The sequence below is a fragment of the Pholcus phalangioides genome, unplaced genomic scaffold, assembly GCF_987345545.1.
Source record: "Pholcus phalangioides strain wild (caught in Gottingen) unplaced genomic scaffold, Ppha-v1.0 ptg000042l_1, whole genome shotgun sequence".
Classification (NCBI taxonomy): Eukaryota; Metazoa; Arthropoda; class Arachnida; order Araneae; family Pholcidae; genus Pholcus; species Pholcus phalangioides.
Window position 1 is genome coordinate 7,695,619 of NW_028301628.1, and position 26,831 is coordinate 7,722,449.

The 26,831-nt window shown below is 33.9% G+C and overlaps 1 protein-coding gene across 6 annotated transcripts in view; it reads right to left on the bottom strand.

The window, feature by feature from the left end:
* Positions 1-26,831, bottom strand: part of Prp4k (Pre-mRNA processing factor 4 kinase) — a 44,951-nt gene that overhangs the window by 9,778 nt on the left and 8,342 nt on the right. For all 6 annotated transcript variants that reach the window (XR_016195711.1, XR_016195713.1, XR_016195710.1 and 3 more), the window contains exons 3-15: positions 22,085-23,221; positions 19,321-19,431; positions 17,536-17,626; positions 15,520-15,621; positions 14,386-14,500; positions 14,197-14,261; positions 12,900-12,987; positions 12,067-12,214; positions 11,819-11,956; positions 11,440-11,593; positions 6,956-7,070; positions 1,009-1,247; positions 592-797 (exon numbers count right to left, since the gene is read on the bottom strand). Coding sequence is in view for 1 of the 6 variants with exons in the window: in XM_089254874.1 (XP_089111000.1) it covers positions 594-797; positions 1,009-1,247; positions 6,956-7,070; positions 11,440-11,593; positions 11,819-11,956; positions 12,067-12,214; positions 12,900-12,987; positions 14,197-14,261; positions 14,386-14,500; positions 15,520-15,621; positions 17,536-17,626; positions 19,321-19,431; positions 22,085-23,221 (2,707 nt within the window). In the remaining 5 variants the exon portion in view is untranslated. The remainder of the gene's footprint in view (positions 1-591; positions 798-1,008; positions 1,248-6,955; positions 7,071-11,439; positions 11,594-11,818; positions 11,957-12,066; positions 12,215-12,899; positions 12,988-14,196; positions 14,262-14,385; positions 14,501-15,519; positions 15,622-17,535; positions 17,627-19,320; positions 19,432-22,084; positions 23,222-26,831) is intronic.

Below are 26,831 nucleotides of genomic sequence, written 5' to 3' on the forward strand. Positions count from 1 at the left end.
ATTCTGAATCCTTTAAATGAAAAAAAAACCATGAAAGGTATTTATAATTACATCAAAATGACATTAAATAAAGGATGAAGGTAACTCCAAAATATCATTATTAGGTCTCTTAATTTTTTATGAGAAGCTAGTCTCTTCCAAGCACTGAATGTAGAGTAAGTCCTTTCACTGAAATGTAGAGTAAGTACAAAGAAAAAATTCTGCCAGGAACCATTTCCAGAAAAAAAAACAAATTTCGCAGACCACATTGGGTTTTATTTACCTCAAAATTCCACTTACTCTACAGTGCTTCATATGTTTTTTAAACTAATTTGTGGTGCATATATTAAATTCTACTGAACAAAAAACACAATAAAATGTTGTTATCAAGGCATTCTTGAAACAACATAGTCTTTATTTCAAGTTGTCTTTTATTACAGATTTCATCAAAAGATAAAATTAGAAGTGTCAGAATTAGATCACATTCCTCATTTCAAAATAGTGTAATTCGTGCACTCTAATTATTTAAAAAGGAATATTTTATAATTTTTCCTTTTCTGGAGCTGAATCTCATCTTATACATAATAAAGAAAAAAATTTGGAGATACTTACTTTTATATTCTTTCTTGAATGAATGGGTGCATTAATGCTTGATTGATCGATATACGTTTTGCTGGATCTAACATGAGTATTTTCTCCAGCAGATCTTTCAGCTGACAAACTTTTCTATACTGGTCATCTGGTAAACGCTGAGAACCAACTAGCTCAGCTTGCAGATCACGTGTCACATGAATATTTGTAAGAACTACTACTTTTTCCTATTTAAAATTGAAAATAAAAATATGAGAAAAGCATTAAGGAAATAAATATTTTTAATTGCATATAAAATCCATTTTTTGAATTCTTCAAGTGGCTGAATAATTGTTAACCTGTAAGTAAAAAAATTGTACAAGAAAAATAATTCTTTTGGATTGTAAACCATCAATTTTGGATCGTAAAATAGAACAAAACAAGAATTAATCAACTCACCCGCTCAGTTACTTTGTCTACTTCATGGGAAAGAAAGTTGCAATTTGAATCAAAATGTTGCTCTCGAAATGCTCCTTTCCGTACAAGTCTATTTGGAAATTTCCCTTTTAAATCCATAAAATACTTAAGCATCTGATTATTAGATTTCCCAGAAAACATTATTTTGCCTGTATATAGTTCGTACAGAGTGCAACCAACACTCCATGTGTCAATACTGAAATCATATCCCAAACCTAATACTGTAAAGATAAGGAAAAAGAATACAATGAATAAGAGAAAAGTTATGTTTAGGCAGTGTTCTATATGTTCTTGTAATATTTTACAATCATTTCAATTATTATTCTCTTTGATTATACACAAATGTTATTTATATTACCACCATACAATGAAATTGCTATATTTTAACTTTTATTTAAATGTATTGTTTTTTAAATTAAAAAACAGTAATACTCCAACTTACACTAACAAGAAATTATGAAATTTTCAGTGAAAAATGCCTAATCCTAGAAGCATAGTAAGCTGTACAAGATAACTGCTGAGATGATTCTTAACCCTTTTTCAACGGCAATCCCAAGATATTTATTTTTGTCACCCCCGAGATAGTTCGTCTTCTAAAAATGCAATGAAGCTGTTTTTACAATAAAACATCAACCCAATCAACTCCCAGTGGGCAGAGTCAGCTTTTGTTCAAGGTTAAGATAAGAAGGAGTGTGAGAGAGAAATATACTCTCAATATAAATAATCAGTGTCTACCAAATACCAAAAGCAAAATTATGTGATTTTTTGGTGACTTTTCTGTGACCTTTTCTCAATTGACAAAATAAACTATGCTGGACTGTTTTCTTATATCAGTGGTTTCCAAACTGTGAGTAGCAACACATGGGGGTTAATAAAATGGGGGGGGGGGGGGTCTTAACCCTCCAAAGATCACAGAAGATTCATGAAATGGTTTGAAAAAAAAACACTTCACCTTCAACAAAATGTTTTCAAAAATGGCCAGCAAGAAAATACTTTCCCCCACCCTTCTGCTCTGCAGGACATCTGACAAGGGGTAATAGGGATTTGGCTGAAGTGACATTTGTGTCCTGTATTATGGTATATTCCTGTAATTTGGATTCTGATTATTTTTTATACATTCGTTCGGTTTTTTAACGAGACTTTATTTAAATTTGTAAATTTACTAAAGTTGTGAATGCACAGGATTTCCAGAAAAAACTGCATGTCAATCATATTACGATAATTATGGCAAAAAATATAGATATGCATTTTACATATTTGTTGAGTTCAACATTTCTTCGTAATTTTTTAGCAATTTTAATAAAAAAATTAGTGCCTTCTTCCAACATTTTTTATAACGATTGGTTATATCTTATTGAAATTGGTTATTTTATCCTCTATATATATATATAGGATCCCAGTTTACATATATACCATATAATACAATTTTTCTCAATGAAATATGATCATCTGATCGTTGAAATTTTTTTTCGTGAAATATATTGTTTACTGTGATTTGGGGCAACTCTTCGTTTTTCCACCATTTGGTGATTATAGAAGCAATTAGAAAATTGCATTTAAGGTAATAATACCATAAGGCAATAATACACATAATCCTCCCTCCTGCACATGCAGTTACAGGTTGTTTCTCGAACGGCGGACAAATGCCCATCTTCTGCACCTCTGCCTATGCCAATAATGTTTTTTCATTGGGTGGGGGAAATTGTCCATATTACCCTTTCTCTTTGTATCCCCACTCTTGCCTTCAACCAACTTTATGAAATAAAATAGCCTAAATAAAATATATGCCTAAGCCCTCAGCAGATCATGAATATCCAATGCACTCCACCCCAGCATGCACCCTTGGGCCGTATATATGGACATCTGGCAACCCTAGACCCCCCCCCCATATTCTTGTCTTATCAGAGTTCCTTCTGCACCTACGATGAAACTTTCAAAAACAAGCTCCACGGGTGCAACCGTGCAAGTTGAAAACGCATCCTGCAAATGCAAAACTACTGAACACACTATTATACAAATACAACGCCACAACAGACAAAAGACAAAATGCCCACCGAGGTGGCTGATAAAAAGATGCCCATAAAAATATGGTTGTCATATTGATTGATATTAAGTACACAACAGTCGCGTTGCGTTACGAAGTGCTGCAAAGCATACCAATAGTGGGTTCAGAACAGAGCAAAAGAGCTGAACAACATTTAACGGAGCAAGATGTAAGTGATCGAGTAGTTTGTTTAATCGGTTCAACGATCAGCGCCGAATGTCGAAATCAGCAGTGATGCACATCAGAAGAAAATGCCATCTAAATAGAATGTGCGCGAATGAGTACATTTCGCTACTGATTGCATTGCTGGGCGCAGACAAAACATATGGGCAAAGGTAAAATAGAAAAATTAAAAGGAACGTTTCTTATATATAAGAACCAAAACCATCATGTAAGGGTACAAACATAATTCGCCCGATTTTTCAATTCCGACAGTCAATGCCCCATTCACCCGCACAAGGAAGCACAGTAGGGGGCTGACAAAAGCCAGAGAACCTGAGATAATTTTCAATTTATTTTTTTTTTTTTTTCACACTATCAATTCACTATACGGGGCCTATGAAAAATCAGGCTGAGGCCCGTTAAAAATCTCGGCTTAGGGGCTTTACTGCAGGATATGGTTCAAACCTTTGGAATCCTGCAGCACTGTTGATTTCTTTTCCTTGATTGGGAGGCCCAGCCATACACACAATTAATGGGAAATAAATGGGTAAAAATGAAACATTAAACCGGTTTGGCCAATGTCAGGTCCTGGCGGTTGAGAAACACTGCAATAGACAGGGGCCTTTGTGATGTTAATTTTTCCCATCTTACTGGAGTAGGGGGGGGGGGGGAAGAATCACGACCAGCCTCGACTAAACCAACCCAGAGCCCCTCCGAAAGCGGATTTCACACATTCCTTTTCCCATTCACATTTTTCGAAGTCCGATATTAGAAGCTTGTTATTTGCCTGTCTAGATCGCAAGCTTTTCACTGTATTCCAATGGTTCTGTTTTGACAGCTGCCTCCTTTGCATAATTCATGGTTCATCATCGGCCCACCCAAAATGTTTGGCAGATATTTTCCTATATAAAAGAACCACTTCAAAGCATAAATGGGTGCACAAATCAATATTTTCGGCTCGTCACAACGCTCTAGGAGCAGCAAAGCAACACACTTTAGAAACACTGTGATATTCCTTCAAATTCAGCATAAATGTTGCGTCGCAACACAATTAACGGCAAATTAGTCTGATGTTTGTCTTCTCTTGAACTCTCTCGTTCTGTCACAAGAGTATACTGTAAGATTTTGCCATTAACTATAGCTAGTCGATAAAGATAGATGCGATTAAAAAAGGATGATAATTATTAAAGATAAAACAACTTTCTTCCTTTGCTGTGGGGGGGGGGGGTGTTGGTTTGTTTTTTCATGGCTATAAAATTCACTACAGAGTCCCCCGTGAAAACTATGACTTGCGGACCAAAAACCACGTAAAGAGCTAAATTATATAGAATGATAATCAAGCTTAACAGGTTTTTGAGAAACTGGGGAAAAAAAGCTAATAGATTAAAGTTTCGCTAGAACTTAAAAAATATGATTTCAGAACTGCAATTACAGTTTTCAATTTTAGTCACCATTTTATATCCTGAGCGGATAATAACCTTCAACTAGATAACCTTCAATTATTGAAACAGTGCAAGCCAAATTTAACATGCAAGGATGACATCACTCTCCGCTACAATACAAAGGTTTTTAACAACTAGCTGTTGCGAAGATAGATTTTTTTTGGAAAAAGAAAATTCAATTGCCTTTTGTGGGAAATCAAACCTACATCCCTTCACTTTCTGGGTGGATGCCCTAGACCACTACAGTACAAAGACAACGAATCTCTTAATCTTTCCTTGGAGGTGTACACTGAGAGGGACTGTACATGATTCCATCTTTGCAACAGCCAGTTGTTAAAAAAAAAACCCTTTGTATGGTAGCAGAGAGTGATGTCATCCTTGCGTAAGTCACCATCTGGCGACAGTGTCAGCAGTGTGAGCTTGGCCTGAATTAGGTCTAGCCATCCATGTATGGTCCCTTTCAGTGTACACAAGCTCCAAGGAAAGATTGAGAGATTCGTTGCCTTCATAGTCTAGTGTATAGGGCATTCTCCTGGAAAATGAAAGGACGTGGGTTTGATTCCCGGCAAAGGCAGTTGAATTTTTTCTCTCCAAAAAAAATTCAATCTTCGCAAAAGGCAGTTGTTAAAACCTTCAAATTTAATATCTTAATGAGGCCAACTACACACGTTACCAAAGAGCTTGGTAGGGCCAATGGCTCATGCATTGAAGACCCCCCCCCCCTCCTAGGTAGAACATTATTGCCAATCTTATAAAAATTATTATGAAAGTGATGTTTAGTATTCAAATTTATACCATATCAACTTCCTTTTCCCACTCTTAATTAATTTCAGCTTATTGGTGAAAACTGTTTTCTTGTATCTAATCACAGCTTACTTTGATTAATGGAAGGAAAGAGGTGTTATTAAACATTCAAAGAGCATTCACTGTACATAAGGTGTCATGTTTTGCGCACAAGGACTAATCAGATTGGGACCTACAGTTTATTTCCGAGTCTGAACGGTAGCATCCAATTTTTTTTTCATACATCTTGCTGAGAGGTTGTTGCACTAACTGCTCAGGTGATGGGGAGGTTCCTGTGGTAGCATAGTGCACTGCTGTAATCTTAGTACTGTTTCTGTTGTACCTCCGCATCAGGAAAGATTCTGACAAGTACGAATCAAGTATCAAACTTGTGACACCTCTGAACATCCTTTGGTGCATTAGGCAAATACTTTGTCGACCTGGGGGCTACATTTTCTGCGTTGCAAAACAAGTCTGTTGAATTTTATGAAGCAGTTTGACATTAGAAATAACTTTCTCTTTCATGCTACAATACGATATGTAGAAATAGTTGTTATTTCAATAATAATTTTTTGCAAAAAAGACACTTTTGGTAAAATGTGGTCCCAATCAATTAATATTTAATACATTTGTAGAAAAAACTTTACCCCTGACTAAAGAACTTATTGTCGGTTCCACCTATCATGTATCTTCAGGGTATTACTCCTTAAATGAAATTTTCATGAATGAAATGAAGACACTTTGATCATAGCAAAAAGGCCAAGAAATGATAAATGAATGAACATAACTTTTGAAGCTTTTATTAATTGTTAATCCTTATTAGTATTAATTGTTCCCAACACATTTCTTTCCACAAGCCTAGGTTAACAACATCATAAAAATACGTAACTAAACCCACTTGAAAAATGCCATACCTTTTCATACTGTAGGCTTGCTTTGAATTTTCAGTAAGTGGAAGGTAAGGATAAAATATAGGATAAAATATTCCATTCAAAAATCAACTTTCCAAAATATCAGGGCTACTACTTCACCAAACACCAACTCTGACCATATCACTATATTGCAATTTACTGCCATTAATGAGATGGGTTGGAAATGAAGGCTGAGGAATCATTTTCTGTATACATACAAATTTCATTAAAGTTTTTCAAGTCACATTGGTGTTTTTATTCAAAAATTTAATTTTTACAATAAATAGTTGATTGCTCATAGATGATTCAGCAATTGAAGAGTTGAGGGGGGGGGGGATTTCAATACGAAACCACAAAGCTTCAGGTCCAGTGTGAGATAGCTCATCAATTACTGGTAAATAGGTTTCAGTGCAGAGTTTTCAGGTAAGAGTTTTATTTACACACTGTTCAAATCAAATGTGTTTCTAATGTTCTTGATTTTTTTGTTTTATAACCTTCCACTCCTTAAAGAATGATATTTTTTAATACGAGTACCTATGAACTCTTGCAAAATAATTAATCAAAGAAAAAATTATGTATCTACTTACTTATCTCTGGAGCTCTGTAAAACCTACTGACCAAGTAAGGTGTGACATCATTTTCTGCAACATGAGATGCTGATCCAAAATCACAAAGTTTCAGTACCAACTTGCTGTCATTAACCTTCAAGATATTGTGAAAAGAAATGCATTTACTTAAGATAAAAATCAGGTAACATTATCAGAGATAAATATATTTGTGTGATCACAGTGTTATCCCAATTTCTCTCTCTCTCTCTCTCTCTCTCTCTCTCTCTCTCTCTCTCTCTCTCTCTGAGTTTCAATTTTCTATCTCCCCCCCCCCCCCCACCAAATACATTCGATATATAATTTCTAGCTCGAGATTTACTCTCATGACATTTGTAGCTGTCAAATGATTTGCTCGTATTATCACAAAAAAAACTTTAAATTTATATTTTTTTCCTCTACGTTAGAGACAAATAATGTACTGAAAGATATATATATGAGCATAAGACTTAATCTATTTTATCTTTCAATAAAGTTTTTTGGGATAATCAAAAGAAAGAGACAGTAGAATGGATTGGGAAAAAAAAAGTTCTAATAAAAAAAATCAAAACTAAGGTAATTAAAATGATAAAAACCTAAGAAACAAACCAATCGTCATGTGGATATACAGCTAAACTCAGATCTTAGCATATCATAACTGATCAGGGTGTACCAAATACCAAAAGCAAAATTCTGACTTTTCGGAGACTTTTCTGTGACCATTCGCAGGGCTCTCACTCAAAAAATTAGAAAAAGTCGGATGGGGGGGGGGGTCTCTTAGTCAAAATAATCATAGCATAATAAAAAAAAATCCCTAGAATTTTTTTTTAATAGCATTATTTCAGTACCCTATAAGATTTGACTCGAGCCAAAGCAAAATGACAGAAATGACTGGGTTAAAAAAACAATTTTTGACCAAACCAAAATAGGGTCTTAGCAACCACAGATAATTCTTTGCTGCTCTTCTCACAATATATTACATTCTTTTTTGGGAGTCTTCCACAGTCCAGTCTGTCAACTCTCTTTGACAATACACACAGCAAATTATGAAAATATGTAAATTTTTTAAGAATGATGCTCCAAAAGCATAGTACAAAACATATAAATTGCAAAAAAGGTCAGATATAAATATGTCAAGGTGAACCAAATGGTTTTACTACGTTGTCCATCCCTTTTTAAAAGAATTTGCTTAAAGTTTAGTGTTCAATGCCAGTTTAATCATTTTGCCCGAGTGGCGCTGTGGTAAGATGCTCATCTTCCACGATGAAGGTTACCATCAAAGTCCATGGGTTCGAATCAGGGAAGAACATCAGAAATAAGTTCTTTACCTACTAAGCCTGGAGCGATCACCAATAGATGGTGCCTTCATTTCCCACCCAACGTCCCTGGTTGGAAATTGCCGTATGGTGATATATGAATGGAGTTGATGTGCGGTAAAGTAATGTAATCATTTTGAAAAATGAAGCACTTTCATTTCCAGCTCTTTACTTGAGCATTGTAAATATTGGTTATGCCTCTGCATGCTGTAAAAATTCAGAAGACAATTGAATGCTATTGCTAATCATAAAACCTAGAATTGGTTTATTTACCTAACTGCTTTGTTATAGTGAAACTGTTGTTTCACTATACACAAAATGTGCACCACTATTTTAAACGGTGAATGTTAGTTACTGTCCATGACCATGAAGTAAAGAGTAAATACAAATTTTTTTTTCACCCAGGCAGAAGTTATTAACGACTACTCTACTTGTAGAACCCTCAAACTAAGGAAATGAAAAATTAGTAAACCCCCAAATGGTCCACATACATTCCGCCCCCAAATAAACTTAAAAACAATGAAATTTCTGCTTTGGCAGAATCATTAATTGCGCAATCTACTTCATTTGTATTATTTGGCACTACATCCATGATTCCCTCTTCAATTGAAATCAATTATACAAATTTTGTTGACAGGATTTCATTAAAAAAGTAAGAAAATCTGGACAAAAGTGGGACGTTTTACCAAAAAGTAGGACGAGTGGGAGCCCTGCATTTGACAAAATAAGCCATGCTGGACTGTTTTCTTAGATCAGTGGTTCTCCAACTGAGAGTAGCAACCACCTGAGGGGTTTGGGTTAATAAAATAGAGGGTCTTGATGAAAGAGGGAATGCAAGTGAATTTTTAAAAAAAAAGAATTTTTTTCATAATAGAATTTTTACAAAATAGAATGTCCACGAATGACTCTATTTCTTCACTGATTGCATTACCGTGCGCAAACAAAAAGTATTGCCACAGGTAAAATAAAAAAATTAGACAAGAAACTTTTCTTTTACATGAGAGCCGAAACCATCATGTAAAGGTACAAAGATTGTGTGGCCGATTTTCCAATTAGGAGGGAAACACAGTAAGGGGGTGATAAGGTTCCAGCCTGGGGACCCTAAATGAGATAATTCTCATATATATTTGTTTTTTCACACTATAAATTCACTATAAAGGGGCCCCGTGAAAAATTTGACCTGAGCCCGCCAAAGATCTCAGCTTAGGGAGCCCTACTGCAAGATGTGGGGCCACTAAACCAGTGATTCTCACCTTTGGAATCCTGTGGCAGCACGGTTGATTTCTTTTTCTTGATTGGAAGGCCTGGGCATATACAAGAATAATGGGTAAAAATGAAACAATAAACCACTCATGGCCCGGTTTGGCGGATGCCAGCGCCAGACAGTTGAGAAACACTGCACAAGACCAACCAAGGGCCCTTCCGAACAACGGATTTCACATATTTCTTTTTCTATTCACGTTTTTCGAAGTCCAATATTGTACACTTGTTTTATGTGCTCCATCATCTTGCCTAGGTGTCAGTCTAGATCACAAGCTTTCCACTGCATTCCAATGGTTCTCTTTTGTCAGCTGCCTCACTTGCGTAATTCATAATTCATCAACGGCTTTTCAAAAAGTTTGACAGATATTTTCACCATATAAAAGAACAACTTCAAAGCATAAATAGGAGCCCAAATCAATATTTTTGGCCCACCACAACACTCCTAAGAGCCGCGACACACACTTTTGGAAGCACTGTGGTACTCATTTAAATTCAGCCTAAATGTTGTGTTGTAACACAATTAATGGCGAACAAGTTTGATGTCTGTCTTCTCTTGAATGGTCTCATTCTGTCGCATGCGTATACTGTACAATTTCCTCATTCGCTATAGCTAGTCGGTAAAGATCAATGCGATAAAAAAAATGGATAATTTAAAAAACATTTTTCTTCCTTCACGGGGAAAAAATTTGTGGCCTTTCACCTGGCCCCCACAAGGATGGGGCCGACAGGGCTGCAGCCCTATAAGGCTCGGGATAATCATCACTACTGTTTTTTCATTCCATAAATTCACTACAGCAGACCTACCCAGTGAAACTCTGGCTTGAGGACCTGACAAAGATCCAACAGCCCTGCTCCTTGATATGGGGGTAAGGTCATGTCCTTTCTATGGAAAACCAATATTATTTCCAAGAAGACTCCCTACGGCCATGGTCTATTACAGTTCCCCCTCCTCCTCCTCTAGAAATTATCACAGGATTGTCAGAACACCGCTTTAGGGGGAATATTACAGATGTTGAAAGGTCTGGACAAGTAAAGAAAGTTATTTTTTGTTCATCCAGTCTAAATAACTTTTTTGCCTCACCCATATAATGCCTGCCCCAATGTGTAGGTGGCTACACATTGGCATTGTTCTTTTCTGTGCTACTCACCCACCCATCTCTATGGGGCAAAAAAAGCAAGAATAAAAACTGAGAGAAGAAACAAATCTTGAATGCCACAGCTCCTCCGGAGCCTAGATTTTTTGGGGGAAAAAAATCTCTGGAGAATCAAAAAATCTGTGACTCAAAAAATTTTGTGACTTTTTTGGGACTTCTGTGGCCTTTTTCTCATTCCGGGACTTCATAACTTTTCCGTGATGGTAGACACCCTGCTGATTTTCAAAGATGAAAACCAAATAAATCAAATCCCTAATTTATATAACTAGCATTCCTATAATTTTCAAGAGGAATGTTTTGTAAAGTGCACAACATTGATCAGTAAGTGGTTTCTCAGATATGAGAAAAGTTTGATTCCATGTATTTTAAGCATACCTATAGATCTCATTCATAACTGTATTTGTTTTATCCTTACACAGATGTTTAAAAACTCCCCTTTGAACCCTAAAATGCATTTATTTCAAGTATTGTAATGGGTTTAGATCTGAAACAAACTGGATTTTTATTTTTGTTTATCTCATAGCCATTTCCTTATAGTGAAATTTTCCTCCCAAAAAATATTGTGTACTGAAAGTGGCAATTTTTAAATTTAAAAAAAATCAGCCAATATTTCACTTCAGAAACACAAAACTTTTTCTGTTTGATTCACTAAATGCAGGACAAAATGAGAATGACCCAAGAATTAAGAAAAAGTTGTCTAAAAGACAAGCAGATAAAACAATATATTTATCCAGAAAAACATTAAATTTCATACCAGAATGTTATCAGGCTTGATATCAGCATGTAAAATATTACACCTCTTCAACAGTTTCAATGCCAGAAATAGCTGCTGACTGTATGAACGGACTGCTTTGATGTGAAGGCCTACATCTTTACCATATTTCTTAAGTACTTCTCTCAAATTCATACTTGGAAAGAAAATAGAATTTTAATATAATATAAAAATTGGTACAGTAACAAACAGATACTTCAAAAATGTATATATTTGCAGCTGATATTTACTTGTTAATTCACAATGTTATATCAAATATTATACAAGATATTATAGGCAAAAAGATTTCTTTCAAATAAGCTTTCAAAAACTTATGTAAGCAAAAATGAAAAACTTGCAAAATATGAAGAAATAAGCTTACCACAATGGCTCAAAAACAAGACATAGGTGCTGTTTGTGGAAGAAATGGCGAAAAAGACGCAGGCAATGAAATTTGTCATCAGGATCAGCATCATTTAATCGACGAAGCATTTCCAATTCTTTCAATCCAGTCTTGTGCCTTAAAATAAAAAAGAAAAAGCAACAGAAAAATGAGTTAAAGCAAGATAATTTGAAAAAATAAAATCCTAGCACATTATTTAAATTTATATATTAAAAAATTATACTCACATAACTTCATTGTTTCGAATTATCTTAATGGCAACATCTTGGTTACCTCTGGCCATATCTCGAGCTCTGATCACGTTACTGAACACTCCTTGGCCAGTATATCCATATACTGTATAACGATTATCGAGTACCTCTCCAATGCGAACACCTTCAAACAAATTGAAATTAATAATTTAATTCTGACTTTTTGTGTATATGATAGTGAAAAAAAGTTACAGAATTCTAAATGCAAGATAGTTAGGAAAAAGCGCAAATTAAAAAACAATGAAATTTCAAATTGTAATTGATGAGTGAAATAATAAGATAAAAAAAGGAGATTAAAATTCACATTTAATTATGTCTTCCTCCCAGGGCCGCAACTAGGGGGGGGTGCAGGCGGGTCTGGTGCCCCAGGAGCCATACTAGAGGGGGCACAAATTTCACTCTTTAATCTCTCCTTCAACATTATGAGGGGGCTCCATGCTTCCCCCAGCTGACCAAGCATCTAGTTGCGGCCCTGCTTTCCCCCCCCCCCCCCAATCATCACAATATAAAAATCTCAAGATATTTCTTGTAAATTTTTCATTGGGACACTCAAAATACACAAACAGAAGATAGGCTACTAAAAAAGGCACAGGAAGAAATGAAATACAGTTCAGAGAAAATTGCAAATGAAATACAGTTCAGAGAAAATTGCAAATGAAATAAAAGTCTGTGTAAAATATAAATGTTGATCTATGAAATATTGGTATATGCCATATTAATATCGATTTTTCCAAACTGGGGGCTAGTGTGCAACCTCAAAGCAGTTACTTTTTGCTACAGTGTAGGTGAAATATCATAGAAAATCTTACGATAATATCCTTCTGCATCATCCCAGTTATCCAACAGATTTGGATTTTCTTGAGCCGCAGCACGAATCATGCGGCTAGTACTTGGACTCTATGGAAAGAAAAAAACAAAATCTTTCAAATTATGATCAGTCAATTAAGCTGTTGTCACCAAAACATGTCATAGGTGCAAATGTTTCTTATTTACCCGCTAGCATTCTAATTTTTTTTGGTCTTATTAAAAAAATCTCACAATCGGAAACAAAATTCTCCTGATTTTTCATACTTTTATAGAAAAATCCCTAAAAATCCTGAAAAGAAACCTCCCAGTTTAATCTTAGGCTGACCATGTTTTCTCAGAGAAAATACAGGAAATTGGGATTTCAAAAATGGGAAAAATTTAATTTTTGCCAAGAAAAAGCTAAGTTGCCAATTATTGTTAAAATCAATGATAGCAAATAAAACACCACCACAAATGACAATGGATGGGCCTGAGTGGTGTGGTGGCAAGATGCTCATCTACCACCGTGAAGGTCGCTGTCATGGTCCCAGGTTCAAACCCGAGGGAGGATATAGATAAGATATTTTCCCTAATGAGCTTGGGGCGACCACAGATAGATAGCGCCTTCATTTCCAACCCATCTCATTGATGGCATTAAATTTCAATATAGTGATATGGTCGGAGTTGGTGTTTGGTGAAGTAATGGATTGAAATTAATTCTATCAAAAAACCATAGCATGATAAATATATCAGATAAATATTTGTCTTTATAGTGGTGATTTTATGTCATTTCAAGAGGGAAAACTCAACTGGGCTTTGCTGGAAAAATAGGAAAAAGGTTGGGATAGCCATAATTATGGGAAAATACAGGAATGTCCCAGGGAAATTAGTCATAAAGTCCCTCAAAAATACCAATTTTTCCCTTTATTTGTATGTGTTTTTCTGGCAGCAAAATATTAAGTCACGTGACATGTGATTTTTAAAAATCAAAACTTCTGGAATTGTCTGGGAATTGGCACCTATGCATTAGTCATTTAATTGAGAGCAAAAAAGAAAAAAATTAGAATAGTCATTATATGCAATGACTGTTCTAATTCCGATCTTTTTTTCCTTACAGTTGTAAATAAGCTAGTAAACTTGACAGAAAAAAAGTGATCAAGATGTTTAGCTAATTTGAAGTGTTATAGGTATGCTATTTTAAAGTGGTCAAACATAAAAAATTTAAACATTGTACCTAACCTATTCAATGATATTGATATCAATAGTCATCAAAGAAAAAAATTAAGCAATTAAATGAAATTTCATGATTTAAATACATACCAAATCATGACAAAAATTGTCAGCTTCTGAAAACATATCCAGTTTTTTCTTTTTTTCAGCTGCAGCTAGAAATTCAAAGAAAAAAATAATTTGTTAAAATAAATTGTATCTTATGTTATGCACATTCTTAAATCAGGTACCACAATACAAATTTTAATTATCTTTAAAAACATTTTTATTGACACTCACTTTCATTTGAATTTTCAGTGGATTCTTGCAGCCCCATTATTTTACGTTTGTCCATAACCGATGCTTCAAAATCATTAGATTGTTCATCTTGTTCAGCTAGGAAATTTGCTGCAACCTAATATGCAATAAAGCAAATTAAAAACTTTTATCACTTCACTAATTTAGTTAGTCTCGATTACCCATAGTGTACATTCGTAGCAGGAATCAGATATGTCTCTGAATTTTTTTTTTTAAGTTATTAAATTAGACTATCCAATAACAGAAATTTTTGCCAATGTTGGCTTGGATTCATTTATGGGCCTATCAGTTAAAATTATTAATTATGTAATGATTTAATCAAGGCAGTCTTACATAGGTTTTATTGAATTGTATTATAATAATATTCAAATAACTGGAACTAATTGAGACTGAGCTATGTTTGCATGAGTGAAAAGTTTGAATTATAGAGACGTATCTTTCAAACATGAATTAATTTGAAAATCATTGAAAAAAATAGATGTGTCCCTATTTTTTCATTTACATTAGATAAGTAATCAATGCTGTAGGGATGCCAGAATTCAAGCACCATCTGAAAAAAAATCCTTTGACCTCAATTTATACATCTTGTCCCCCCCCCCCCTGCGTACGGCAATGATCTTGTACATATGTATCAATAGAAATATTCAATCATTTGTACCCCTCCCCACCTGCAGCTTGGGATCCTGAGTTAGGATCTAATTAGCTCTATACTGAGGCAATATCTCCAATAATTCTATTAACAAAAAACCTAGTTTCTTTATTTCTATTTTTTTCTTCCAAGAGATGATACTGAATGAGAGATAGAGAATGCTAATGGAGCTCATAAGAACACAACCTGCATTCCTTTATGCCTGAGCCTCATGATGACTCATCATTGTGAATTAATGTCTATTTTAGCATGCTTGTAGAGATGCTAATGGCAATTAGGGACCATAGATTTCATCATGGCTTTGTATGGATGCTCATAATGCTGCTAAAAATGTAACGCGCATGGGGTGGATTCTTTCCACCAATCTTTACCTTGGCCCTTATTATTTATTTATTTTAAGCTGTTCAAATTAAGTGCATTTTCAGATTACAGGGATTCTAATGCAGTATAAAACAAGTTATTCTGACCTGATCACCAATGATCGCTGAATCTGGAGAATCTGTTCCACTGTCAGATTGTCCAGGCGTGGACATCCCACTGCTAGTCGGACGAGACTCAACACCCAGACGCTTAAAAAGATTAATGAAGCATGAATATAAAAATTATGATTTTCAGGAAACTTTATATACATGTAATAATATGCATATAAAGAATTTATATGTACAATATCCCCTCATTACTACAACATAATTTATTAAAATTGACATTCTGATACAGCTATTCCTCAGCTTACAAATTTTTTGGCTAACGATTTTTTTCTATATTTTTCTGTCTCTGCAAATGAATGCGCATTCGACTAATTAACATATTTTAAGTACAGATGCATGAGCTAAGATAAAACAGCCACTTCATGAGCTAAATTTCTGTGCTAATCAAAATGGATGCAATGAGTAAGTATCTCGAGCCGGATTAACTTCCCACCCTGGAATCATTTTTCAAATACACCTCTCTTTCCCTTCCAGAAAGATTGACACATTTCATGTTAAATGAATGATTAACTGTTTACTTAGCAGCGTTGCTTTTAAGAAATAAGAGTTTCTTTTTTTTGAAGGCATTGTATATTTTGAGCTGGTTACAGTATTGGTACTTCCAAGCAACTCCTATACATTTGATTTTTACTTGCGAGCTGTTCATGAAGTTTGTGTGGAGGATTCATTGCTGTGCAGTCTTCAACAATGATAGAAAATTAAGTTGGCAAACAATAAATGACATTTTTATGTTATTCAAAAATCTATGTAAATCATATTATAGTGTTTCCCGAAGATCAACATCCCATATTTTTTTAAATATTGACAATACATTTTTTTTTGCATATAATAGCATATTCAGGGTACCTCATTTACTTAATATAACCCCTCAAAAACTTTCTCCTTGGGATATTTCAATGCCTGCAAATTAAAGAGTCAAGTTAGAGAAAATGTATTTAACCCATAAACGACAGCTTTGATTTTTTTTAAACAAAAAATAATGAGTGGAACCACTTCCACCATTTATTGGCAAAGAAAAAATTTAAAATTTAGAATGGCAAATTTTCATACCAACCGGCATTAATGGGTTAAAAACAGCCTTAGAATTGAATGGTTTAAGTGCAAATGGCAAGATTCTTAATACCAAACTGAACAGTCTGGACATTCTTGGAGCTTATCTTGTCCATCTGCATGTGTGTGAGAGAAAATGGGCTAACTATATCACATAGCACACTACCTCACACACTTTTTTCGTCACAATGGCTCATGAACCTAACTGCATAGCATAGTAGTAGTAGTAATAGCATAGCACACATGGTGTAAAATAAAAATGTTAATTTTTTTTATTTTCTTTAAATTCTCCTTCATCCAATTGTGAAGTTATTTATCTCATCCTTCAGTCAATATTTGAATTTTTTACAGTGCTTCTTGGTGTTTTATAAAACTTATCTTTAAATTTTAAGCTGTTTCTAGAATGAATTAAAATTTTTTTCATATAAACCTAAGGAAAATCAAATTTCGGCTAACAAATGAAATTCTGGAATGAATTATCTTTGTCGGTTGAGATATCAATATAAGGTATAAAATACAGTGGTATGTCATTTTAAGAACTATAAAGCAGAGCAGGTCATCAAAACTGATTGAACAATCTACTCCTGTTTCCATTGTCCAAAAGTCATAGGAGAATTTGAGGATTAATCACAAAATTTCAGTGACCAGAGAAAATGTGATTTTAAAAATCGCCCTGGACACTCCAAGAAAAAATTATGTGAAGAATCTAATCAAAGGTTTATACAAAATTTTGCAAATAATAATACTAAATCATTATTTTTTTTGTAATTTGCTATCGTCCAAATTGTTGTTGCCTTTCATAATCTAAGGTGAAATATTTACATACACATGTCACCATTTACGTCAATATGCATTTGGCATGAATTTCCTGGACCCAATGTAAAAGTAATCATAAGAGCAATTTACATAAAAAGCAAAATTTAAATGCAAGTCATCAATTTTTACCTTCAGCAGTTCTTGTCGCTGCTCCCGTCTTCTCTGTATCACCAATTCTTCATCCTCTTCATCTTCATTAAATTCAATGTCAGCTACATCCCTGAAACGAATAGAGGAAACACATTAACAGACTCTATTGAAGATATCGTTCTGTTTATAAAAACATTTAAAAAAGGTCTGAAAACTCAAAGGAAAAAAGTAAACAATATAGTTTAGTGTACAAGGCTCGGAAAATGCTAAGTCACTATGACGACTAACAAATTTGTATTGGCACCTAAATTTTCTATGTTTAATAACTGAACCAAAGTCTGAAGAAGACAAATTTTTCAGAATTTATGGCAGCATGTCTACCACAGATAGGAAGTCATGAAGTCCAGGAAAATCTGAGAGATAAAAGTTTACTTCAAATTGTTTTTCCTTGTTAAAAAAATATGGCTGGCTCCTAGGGAATTTGACTTATGCCTACATTTTTCGCAATTTTTCAAGCCCAGTGGTATACTATAACTACAGTGAAACCTCACGACAACAATACTCAATATAGCAATAAATCCCTCTACAATGATATTTTTTAAAATCTTGTTTAGAATCATAAACTCTAACTTTGAACTCCTCTCAATACAATGATATACATATGTACTTTACTGATGTAAACCCCTGTATAACAATATTTTGTAGGGGATTTCGAAACCACAACAACAATATTTTGTATTTATCTCAAAAAATATATCCTTTAATATATATTTTTAACTCCTGTCACATATTTCAGTTCTTTTGAAGACGTCTAATAATATTGATATTTAATACCACCTGATCACCGAAAGTTTTTATGAAATTTTTCGTGTCGCTACTACACTAAAATGTATTACAATGATCTCTTTACAAGAGCAGTACACACAATTCAATTTTGTTTATAAAGTAATAAATTGAAAATTTTTTGTGGTAAATAAATACTTAAAAGTGAATTTTTTTAGCTAGCAATGATTTAGAAAAGATGCCAACAGTAGCATAAATTTGATGGCACGTGATGATAATCCCTCTACAGCAATATTTTTTCTTGGTATGCAGAATAGTGTTATATCACGGTTTTACTGTATTACAACCTGCAGCCCCAAACTCCAAACTATTATTGGATGCATAGTACACAGCATTTCAATATTTAAAATTTTTATAATTGAATTATCGTGACTACAAAATCACTGGGGCATGGTGGAAAACAGAATGTGAAAACACACTGATTGCAAATGCTAAGATCTTCATCAATGATCAACCATTATTAATAATGGAGATCTTGGATATATACTGAGTTAATAAAATTTTTCACAATGGCTAATAAATAAGCAAGTTAAAGTTAAAAACTCAAGTCACTGAACTTTAAATTTTTTCATCTGTGCTGATTAACATTGGCACTAGAAACACAGGGATTAAGACACCTGAGACTCATTCAATAATTCATCAATGTACAATGCAATGCACCCTTCCCCCATCTTAATTAGGACATTGAATCCTATGTAGGCACAAAAGGCATCTGACAACCCTATTCATTTTGTACTGTGCCTCTACTACTAAAAGAATTGTTCCTCCAAAATATGACAGTTGAAGGTTTGCTACCAAGGACCAGGAGTATTAACGTTTTTTTTTTTTTTTCAATTTCTTAATCAGTATAAGGGCTATAAAGGCCATGTTCTGTACAAGAATCAAGATTTTACTCTCATGTTAACAGAGGATTATAATATTTTTAGTGATGAAATAAAAATAAATCATTATAAAATACCAATAAACTAAAAAAATACATACTGCTCTGAGGAAGAAGGGTCATCATGCTGTGTGGTTTGCCCTTCAGAAAGACTGTCTTTATATTTGTCTCCTTTGTGTTTTTGGTCTCTGGAAGACGCAGATTCTTTATGACTATAAAAAAAAAGGTAAACAATAGCTATTCATGCATTATTTATGCCATTTTCACAAAAGCTTGTGATTCTTGTTCTTCAACACTCAAGAAAACAATTCTGTTTTATCTTTGACATCTCTTGCTAGATTTGACAAATGAATGTCTTTCTTTATGGTGCTCTATGATAGTCTTCCTTTTGAAACTTTCATTGTGTCTGTGTGTATGTGCATAAGCACATCAGCAATTGCAAGTATATGAATATGACTTTTATGTGTTATTATCTGTAGCATGCACTTCACCAGAAAAAGATGGGAGCAGGCAAAAAAAAAGCTTACATCACTTAAAAAAATTACAAATAGGTTATAAAATTTAAAACACATTCACTAGTAACAGGTCTTCAGAATTGGAAACATAATTTATCCAGAATCCATCAAAAAAATAAAAATATTGGATAGGCCTATCTAAGAAACTAAATTTTGAACTGATTCTTGGATATGTCAATGATTGATTTTGGCATTTTGAAATGACTAAATCTGGAATTTTTAATTTTTCTAAGGAAATCCTTAAAACTTTGGGGAGGGAGGAAACTGCCTTTTCATGCAGCCACCTAGCTGAGGCACACACTTGTTGCATATTGTATTTCAGAGTTCCCAGCAAAATATGTTTGATCATTTCCTTGACTTTCCCTGATCAAAACACCTGAAAATAAAGAAATATATTTCCAAAATCGTAACCTTCCAAAAGCTTTTCAAGTTTTGGTTTCTTCCTTTCACACCACAAAGCAGAATGTTTTGCATTGTTCTGCAACAGGACCACAGATGACTGAAAATGTTCTGCCATAAAAAAAATTCTATAACAAATTTTTCTACACAGAAGACTGTTTTCTTAAAATTTTCTCCGAGATTGTTCTGCAGTAAAACTCATTGCAGTTTTTGGTACATTTTGCTTTGGAGCCTTCAAAGAAATTTCATCCAATTTTGATCAATTATTTTTTTTTTCAAATTTTTGCTGTGGCTTTTACTAAATATTTTAAATTTTCCCTGAGTTTTTTTGTTCCCGACTTTGCAGGTTGCTAGGAACCCTGTATCAGAGACATGGGCAGGTGGGGGAACCTTCCCCCTTTTTTTAACATCAAAATATTAGAAGAAAATACTAGTAGATTAAAAATAAAAACCTTTTACATCAAAAACTCTTCCGAACTTTACAAGAAAAGCAAAAAATGTATGGGGCATCCCATTGAATAACACACAAAAGATGTTAATTTTTTTCTCTATAGAGAACAGATCAATGTTTTTTTTAAAGCTGTAATAAGTGAGGTATGATGTTCTCAATGAAAAGAAGTCGAAAAATCTTTTTCAAAAAAAAAAAAATTGAGGGACGAGGTTTTCCATTAGGTGACATGTTTTAATTAATTTGTTAATTTAAATGCTTTTTAAAAGTTGGCAACTCTATTTCTCTGGAAAAGACTCCTTGTGCCCCGTCTCCCATAAGTGGGTCCTGCTTATGCCTCGGCCCAATGTCATATTGCACTATATTTTGCTTTGAATTATTTTACATACATATATCACAGCCAAAGCTAGAAATTGGTAAATTTCAAAATCGGCAAGTTCGCAAACACTGAAAATTGCAAATTGACTGGTTGATGTGCAAATTTTGAGCTTTGGCAAGCCAGTTTGCGAAAGGGCTGGAGTTCCCTGGCCAAAGTCAGAAGACAAAAGTGAGATTCAGGGTCATCGCCAAGTTGGCAAATTTTGTATTTGTTCTGTCAACTGCGAACATGGCAAGGGGAGGGGAGAGAGCAGTCACAGCTCTCACTATAATTATCTCTGTATTGATTTGCACAAAAAGCAATTCGTATCGTGGTCACGGTGCAGTAATCTTTTTTTTTTTTCAAAATTCAAGAGAAAAAATATTTCATATTTATTAATTCTTTATTTAATATCATCACTTCTTGCAACAAGGTGAACTTACATGAACTTTCAAATTACACAACACAATTTATGCATTTGCAGCAATTTGTTACGTACTTATCAGTGCAAAAGTCTAGCCTTGACCACCTGTCAGTGATTGGGAAGACACGACAGTCTGTAACGATTTTTCTTCTGCCCCCACAGATTTTTTCGAAAAGCAGCGGACAAACAGTATCATCTTTATTTTTTTGTGATAGGTCTGTTTCTGAGTTGAAGGAGCTGATCCAATATAGCTTTTATATATAGCCATGTATCACACACTGATACAAAAAAATGAAAGTGCTGTCTACTGGACCGTCTTATATCAGTACATCAAACTTTGGCCAAGGATCTTCGTGAGCTGACCAGCCAAAGCACAAAAAAACACTAGTCATTCCTAAAAATCCAACTTTGGCCAAACCTCTCAGGCAATTTGTGAACTGGCTGGACTATGGCAGTAACATATATTTTATATTTACTTATTTTTAATTTCCACACAAGTTTCTCACATAAACAGCCAGAAGTTGAAAACTATGGACACAGTTTTCATAACAAAATTCTCTCATAATAATATGTTATTCAAAAAATAGTCTTACGTAGAAGATTGTTAAACGGCGAGAGAAATAAATCATGAATACAGATATCAATTGCATATTTTTTCATGCCCTTAAAAAACGAATTTGAAATTTCAACTGTTAAATAAGTAATAAAAAATGGTGATTACCTTCTACTTTTCCTTTGCCGACTGTCTGATTTACTAGGCTCATCAATACGCCTACTTCTTCTTGCTCTATCTTCTGATGACCTTCTCCTCCTCTTTCTGTCACGCAAGTCCATAGGGCTCTGAGACCTCCTTCTTCTGCCTCTGTCTGGACTAAGATGTCTTCCAAGTGATCTCCCATAAGGTGATTCCGATATCCTGGAATGACCATGCCTTGATGGAACATGTGATCCGTGAACTTCTAAACTATGATGTTTAATATTAACACCGGAAGAATACCTCCCTCGTTCTGTACTTCTATGAGCTCTTTCTCTGGGACTTTCAGATTGCCTGGACGGAGGTGGACGATGGTTTCTCTCTGGTGATTTTCGATATGGCTTCTGAGTTGGGCTAAGCATCCTCTTGGGTGAAGATCGAGATCTTATAGAGTCTCTTTTAGATAAAGATGATTCTCTAGTAGGAAAATGAGTTGCCGGAGACCTGCTCCGGCAGGATGGTGATGTTCTGTATACACTCCTCGATTTAACTGGACTCCTAGATATTCTTTCACTTCGCTTGTTAGAAATGCTATCCTTCCTTTCTTTTATTTTAGGGGACTTATCTCTGAGCTTTGGTGACCGTTCCTTAGGTTTTGGCGAACGTATTTTTGGATTTGGTGATCGTTCTTTTGGTTTTGGTGAATGCTCCTTTGGTTTCGGCGACTTCTCCCTTAACCTCTGGGTTTTGTCTTTTACCTTTGGAGACTTCTCAATAGGGTCTGGGGGTTCTTTTTCCAGTTTTGGGGATTTTTCTTTCAATTTAGGAGACATTTGTCTTGGCTTGGGAGACTTTTCTCTTAGCTTTGGAGACTTTTCTCTTAGCTTTGGAGACCTTTCTCTTAGCTTTGGAGACTTTTCTCTTACCTTCGGAGACTTTTCTCTTAGCTTTGGAGACTTTTCTCTTAGCTTGGGAGATTTTTCTCTTAGCTTCGGAGACTTTTCTCTTAGCTTGGGAGATTTTTCTCTTAGCTTCGGAGACTTTTCTCTTAGCCTTGGTGACTTTTCTCTAGGCCGTTGAGCCTTTGTGCTTAAAACTGGCGACTTCTCTTTAGATATAGACACTTTGTCTTTAACTTTTTTCTTCTGTAGGCTTTCTTTTTCTCTGGAAAAAAGTGAAGGGGAAAAGAAATTCATTTTACAAAAATCAGTGTAAATTATATCACAGACCTGGGCTCAACTACTCAAATTTTTAGCAAAACGTATTGAAAAAAAAACCATAGTGTTTAAGATTCACCAGTAAGACTCCTGCCATTGAAAATTGTTCACAAAATAAAGCAATAAAATTCTTCAAAGGAACCCATTTCAAACAGAAAATTGCATAACACTGGTTCAGGTCCATTTGTCTATTTCAAAGGTGTTTACCTTTAAAAAAATGTATTCCAGACAATTTTTTCTCTGTGACATATTTCTCACTTCAGTATAAATTTTTTTGTGTAGTAATACACATTTAAGATGATAAGGTGCGACGGTACGATTCTGATGTGTGCCTCCAATATTTTTGTTCGACTGATTCTCGAACACGCATTGCCAGTGTGAAACTCTTATTTAATTGGCGACATCAAACTAACTAAAAAAACCCAAAAGCATTTCACGAAATGTCTGTGTGTGCCTAGTCTCCGCGGCCTCTCTTATCCTGAATGAATGCAACTCTTGGGGGGCAACATTCTCTAGAATGGCATAGACTGATCAACGACTTGAGACTGCTGTATAAAATTGTCTCTATGGTCTAACCTATACATAGACTCTTTTATTGAACATTAAGTTCATGAACTCTCATACTAGAAGTCACCAGCTGTACATATGTATTCCATTTGTAAGAAGAAAGTGATTAAAATATTCATTTTTATGTTGGGCTTGATAGATTTCATGCAATCTTGTTTGTACACAGACGTACACGTTACTTTTCAAACAACTATCAAGCTTTGACATTTTGAGTTTCTTGATACGATAAACATTTTAATTTAATGCCCGCTATGTATGCACCGTATTTCATTACTTGGTATTTTTATTTTTATCTGTTTTTCTTTCTTCTCTGCAATGTAAGTGCAACCAGCCTTTTGTGGATGTAAACAAATAAAGTGTACATTACTTAGCATATTCATTAATGCATGAAATTAATAATCATTTTTAGTTTAAAAAAATTGTTCCATTCATGAAGCAAAGTGGTCTCAGAGACCCATGTTTCCCCATCTCCTAATGTTCTGCTCCTTCAATAAAACAGGTTTATTTCATAAGTGAATTTTAAGGTGGCCATAAGAGAGAGAGAACACAAGAGACACTGAACATTCTAGATGGTCTATTAAGGATACTGTTCAAAATAATGATTCATAAAATGGTGATATGACTGAAAAACAATGAAAGGATGGGTGTGTGAATTTCTTTTTTAATTCCAATGCCTTTTTGGTGTTTTGCTAACCCTTGTTGGCTTTCTGATATCACTTAGTCTTTTTAGGGGAAAAAAATTTTAATGCCAGAAATCTACTAAAAGCAAAACAAAAGAAAAAGACTGCTGGCATTCTATGAAGGTGTTTGGCGATATTCGAGATTTTTCATGAGATTAAAGTGAGCATCTAATTTGATTGTGAGAATAAGATGACGAATTTCTGAAAAGTGCAAAGCTTTTTTTCTCATGAAAATGTGACAAATTCATTTTGGATATATTTGACATCATTTTTCATGGGTATCTTTTTTCAGTTACCTCGTTACACATTTTGCCAAGCTCTGAAATCAGACAGTATGACTGTGCTAGAAATTAGTGGAAAATAGTACTTTTTTTTATTTTATAAATGAAGACAAAGGCACACACACAATAGCGTCATTTTCTCTTAAAATAAATTGACGCAAAAGTTAGTTTTTTTTTAACTTTTTTCTGGAGTTCTAAGGCTTATAAATTTAAATTAAAAGTTTTTTTTATTGTTTTTTACAAACAGTTATCTGCAAATTTACATCCCTGAATTTCTGTGTATATAGCTGGATATAACTTTGGATCAAACTTTTCAAACAAAGGAAATTATGATAGTTGATATATTAGTGATATATTTTTAATCTCAAATCATGATTTAAATTGCATGATTTAAAACAAAAAATTACTAATTTGAATAACATATTTTGATATTTGAAGCAATTTTAAATGTGTTTTTTTTTAACTTGTCTAATATTCAAAAAGTGAATGGGTAGTAAGGTTCATATTTTAGTTATTCAAACATTAATCAATATCTAAACAAATGTGATATAATAAACAAAATATTTTTATTTTTGGGTTAAAAGTGAGGTTGGTAGAATTAACTCAGTTTTTCTCAGAAGATGAGAAGAATTCAGAGAAAGAGGTTTCTAAAGTCTCTTCCAAGAACTTTCTTTCGAATGGAGAAAGTGAAGTTTTTAAATAGAGTGCCAACTGTATAAACAGATTTTCATCCCTGGAATTGAGTATACTACAAGCTTCATGGACGTAGGCATTATCTATGGGAATAACTGTAACAGTTGGGAAACAAGATTTTCCTTTTTTTGAAGGTAGCAATAAAAACTGAGTACAATTACTCCAAATCTCTAATTTCTCCCTTCCATGTTCTTTTATTATGCTACATAAGCATTCATTAACTCTTTTAAACACTTTTGTTCATTCAATGCCGTTTTTTTTCATAGTTTTGTATCGTATAAAAGTTTATGGCATTACAGCAATATTTTATAAAACCCAGACTCCAGAATTCAATGGGTAAAAATTTCAAGAGTGATTTTTGCTTAGATGTTCTTGGTATGTGATTTTTTGTAATATTTGCTTTTTTTTCAAAGCGAGACCTTCAGAGCATCTACAAATTAAAATGAGAACTGAACTGTTATGAAAACTATTTAATACCCTAATATTAAGTTAGGTTGTGTATTTGCCTTATTCGTTGGTGTCTTCTAAATAGGTTAGTATTTTCAAAACATTTATTTGAAAATTTATTCACCCTGACCTGAAAATATGACAAGGCTTGACAAATCGGTGAACTTGGGAGCTTTTTTCTATGCTAGCAGACACACTGACATAATTTCCCATAAGTTTGTGCTTTCTGAATTTATTTCCCCTATTATGCATTAAAAAAGATTGCACAAAAATACCAATTTTGTCGACTTGGTACCATAAATTTGTCAAGTACTGATATAAGCAGGGTTCATACTTATTTTTGACTTTTCCAGGTTCTCTAGTCAAATTTTCAAAAAATTCTAAGCAATTTTTTGATCAGCAATTTGAAAGTTTAATTCATTATATATAATTGTTATCAAAATGCCATCATAATTGTACATTATTAATTATTACATTAATATCATTACAATCTTACACATTAATTAAAAGATACACTAATTTTATTTATACACCCATTTATGCTTTTCAAATACATTACTTAATGAGAAAAATGGAACAAAATCAAGGAATGTAAGATTTCTCTCTTGTTTTGCAGATAATTTTCCCCTCTTGCCTTATAAACTGAACCATTGAATAGTCAAACTGCCTGTTTTCATAGTATTTATGAGTTGCTAAAGAATCACTTGAAAATTATCAGTTTGTCAAAAACAATTTCAGTTGTGTCTTATTATCTATCCAATAAGAGAAAAGCCACCAAAAAAATTAGATCCATATCTTTATTTTATATTTATATTTTAATATATCCATATTTTATTTCCTTTATTTTAAATATATCCATATTTTTTTGCAGCTATCTTGTTCATTAATT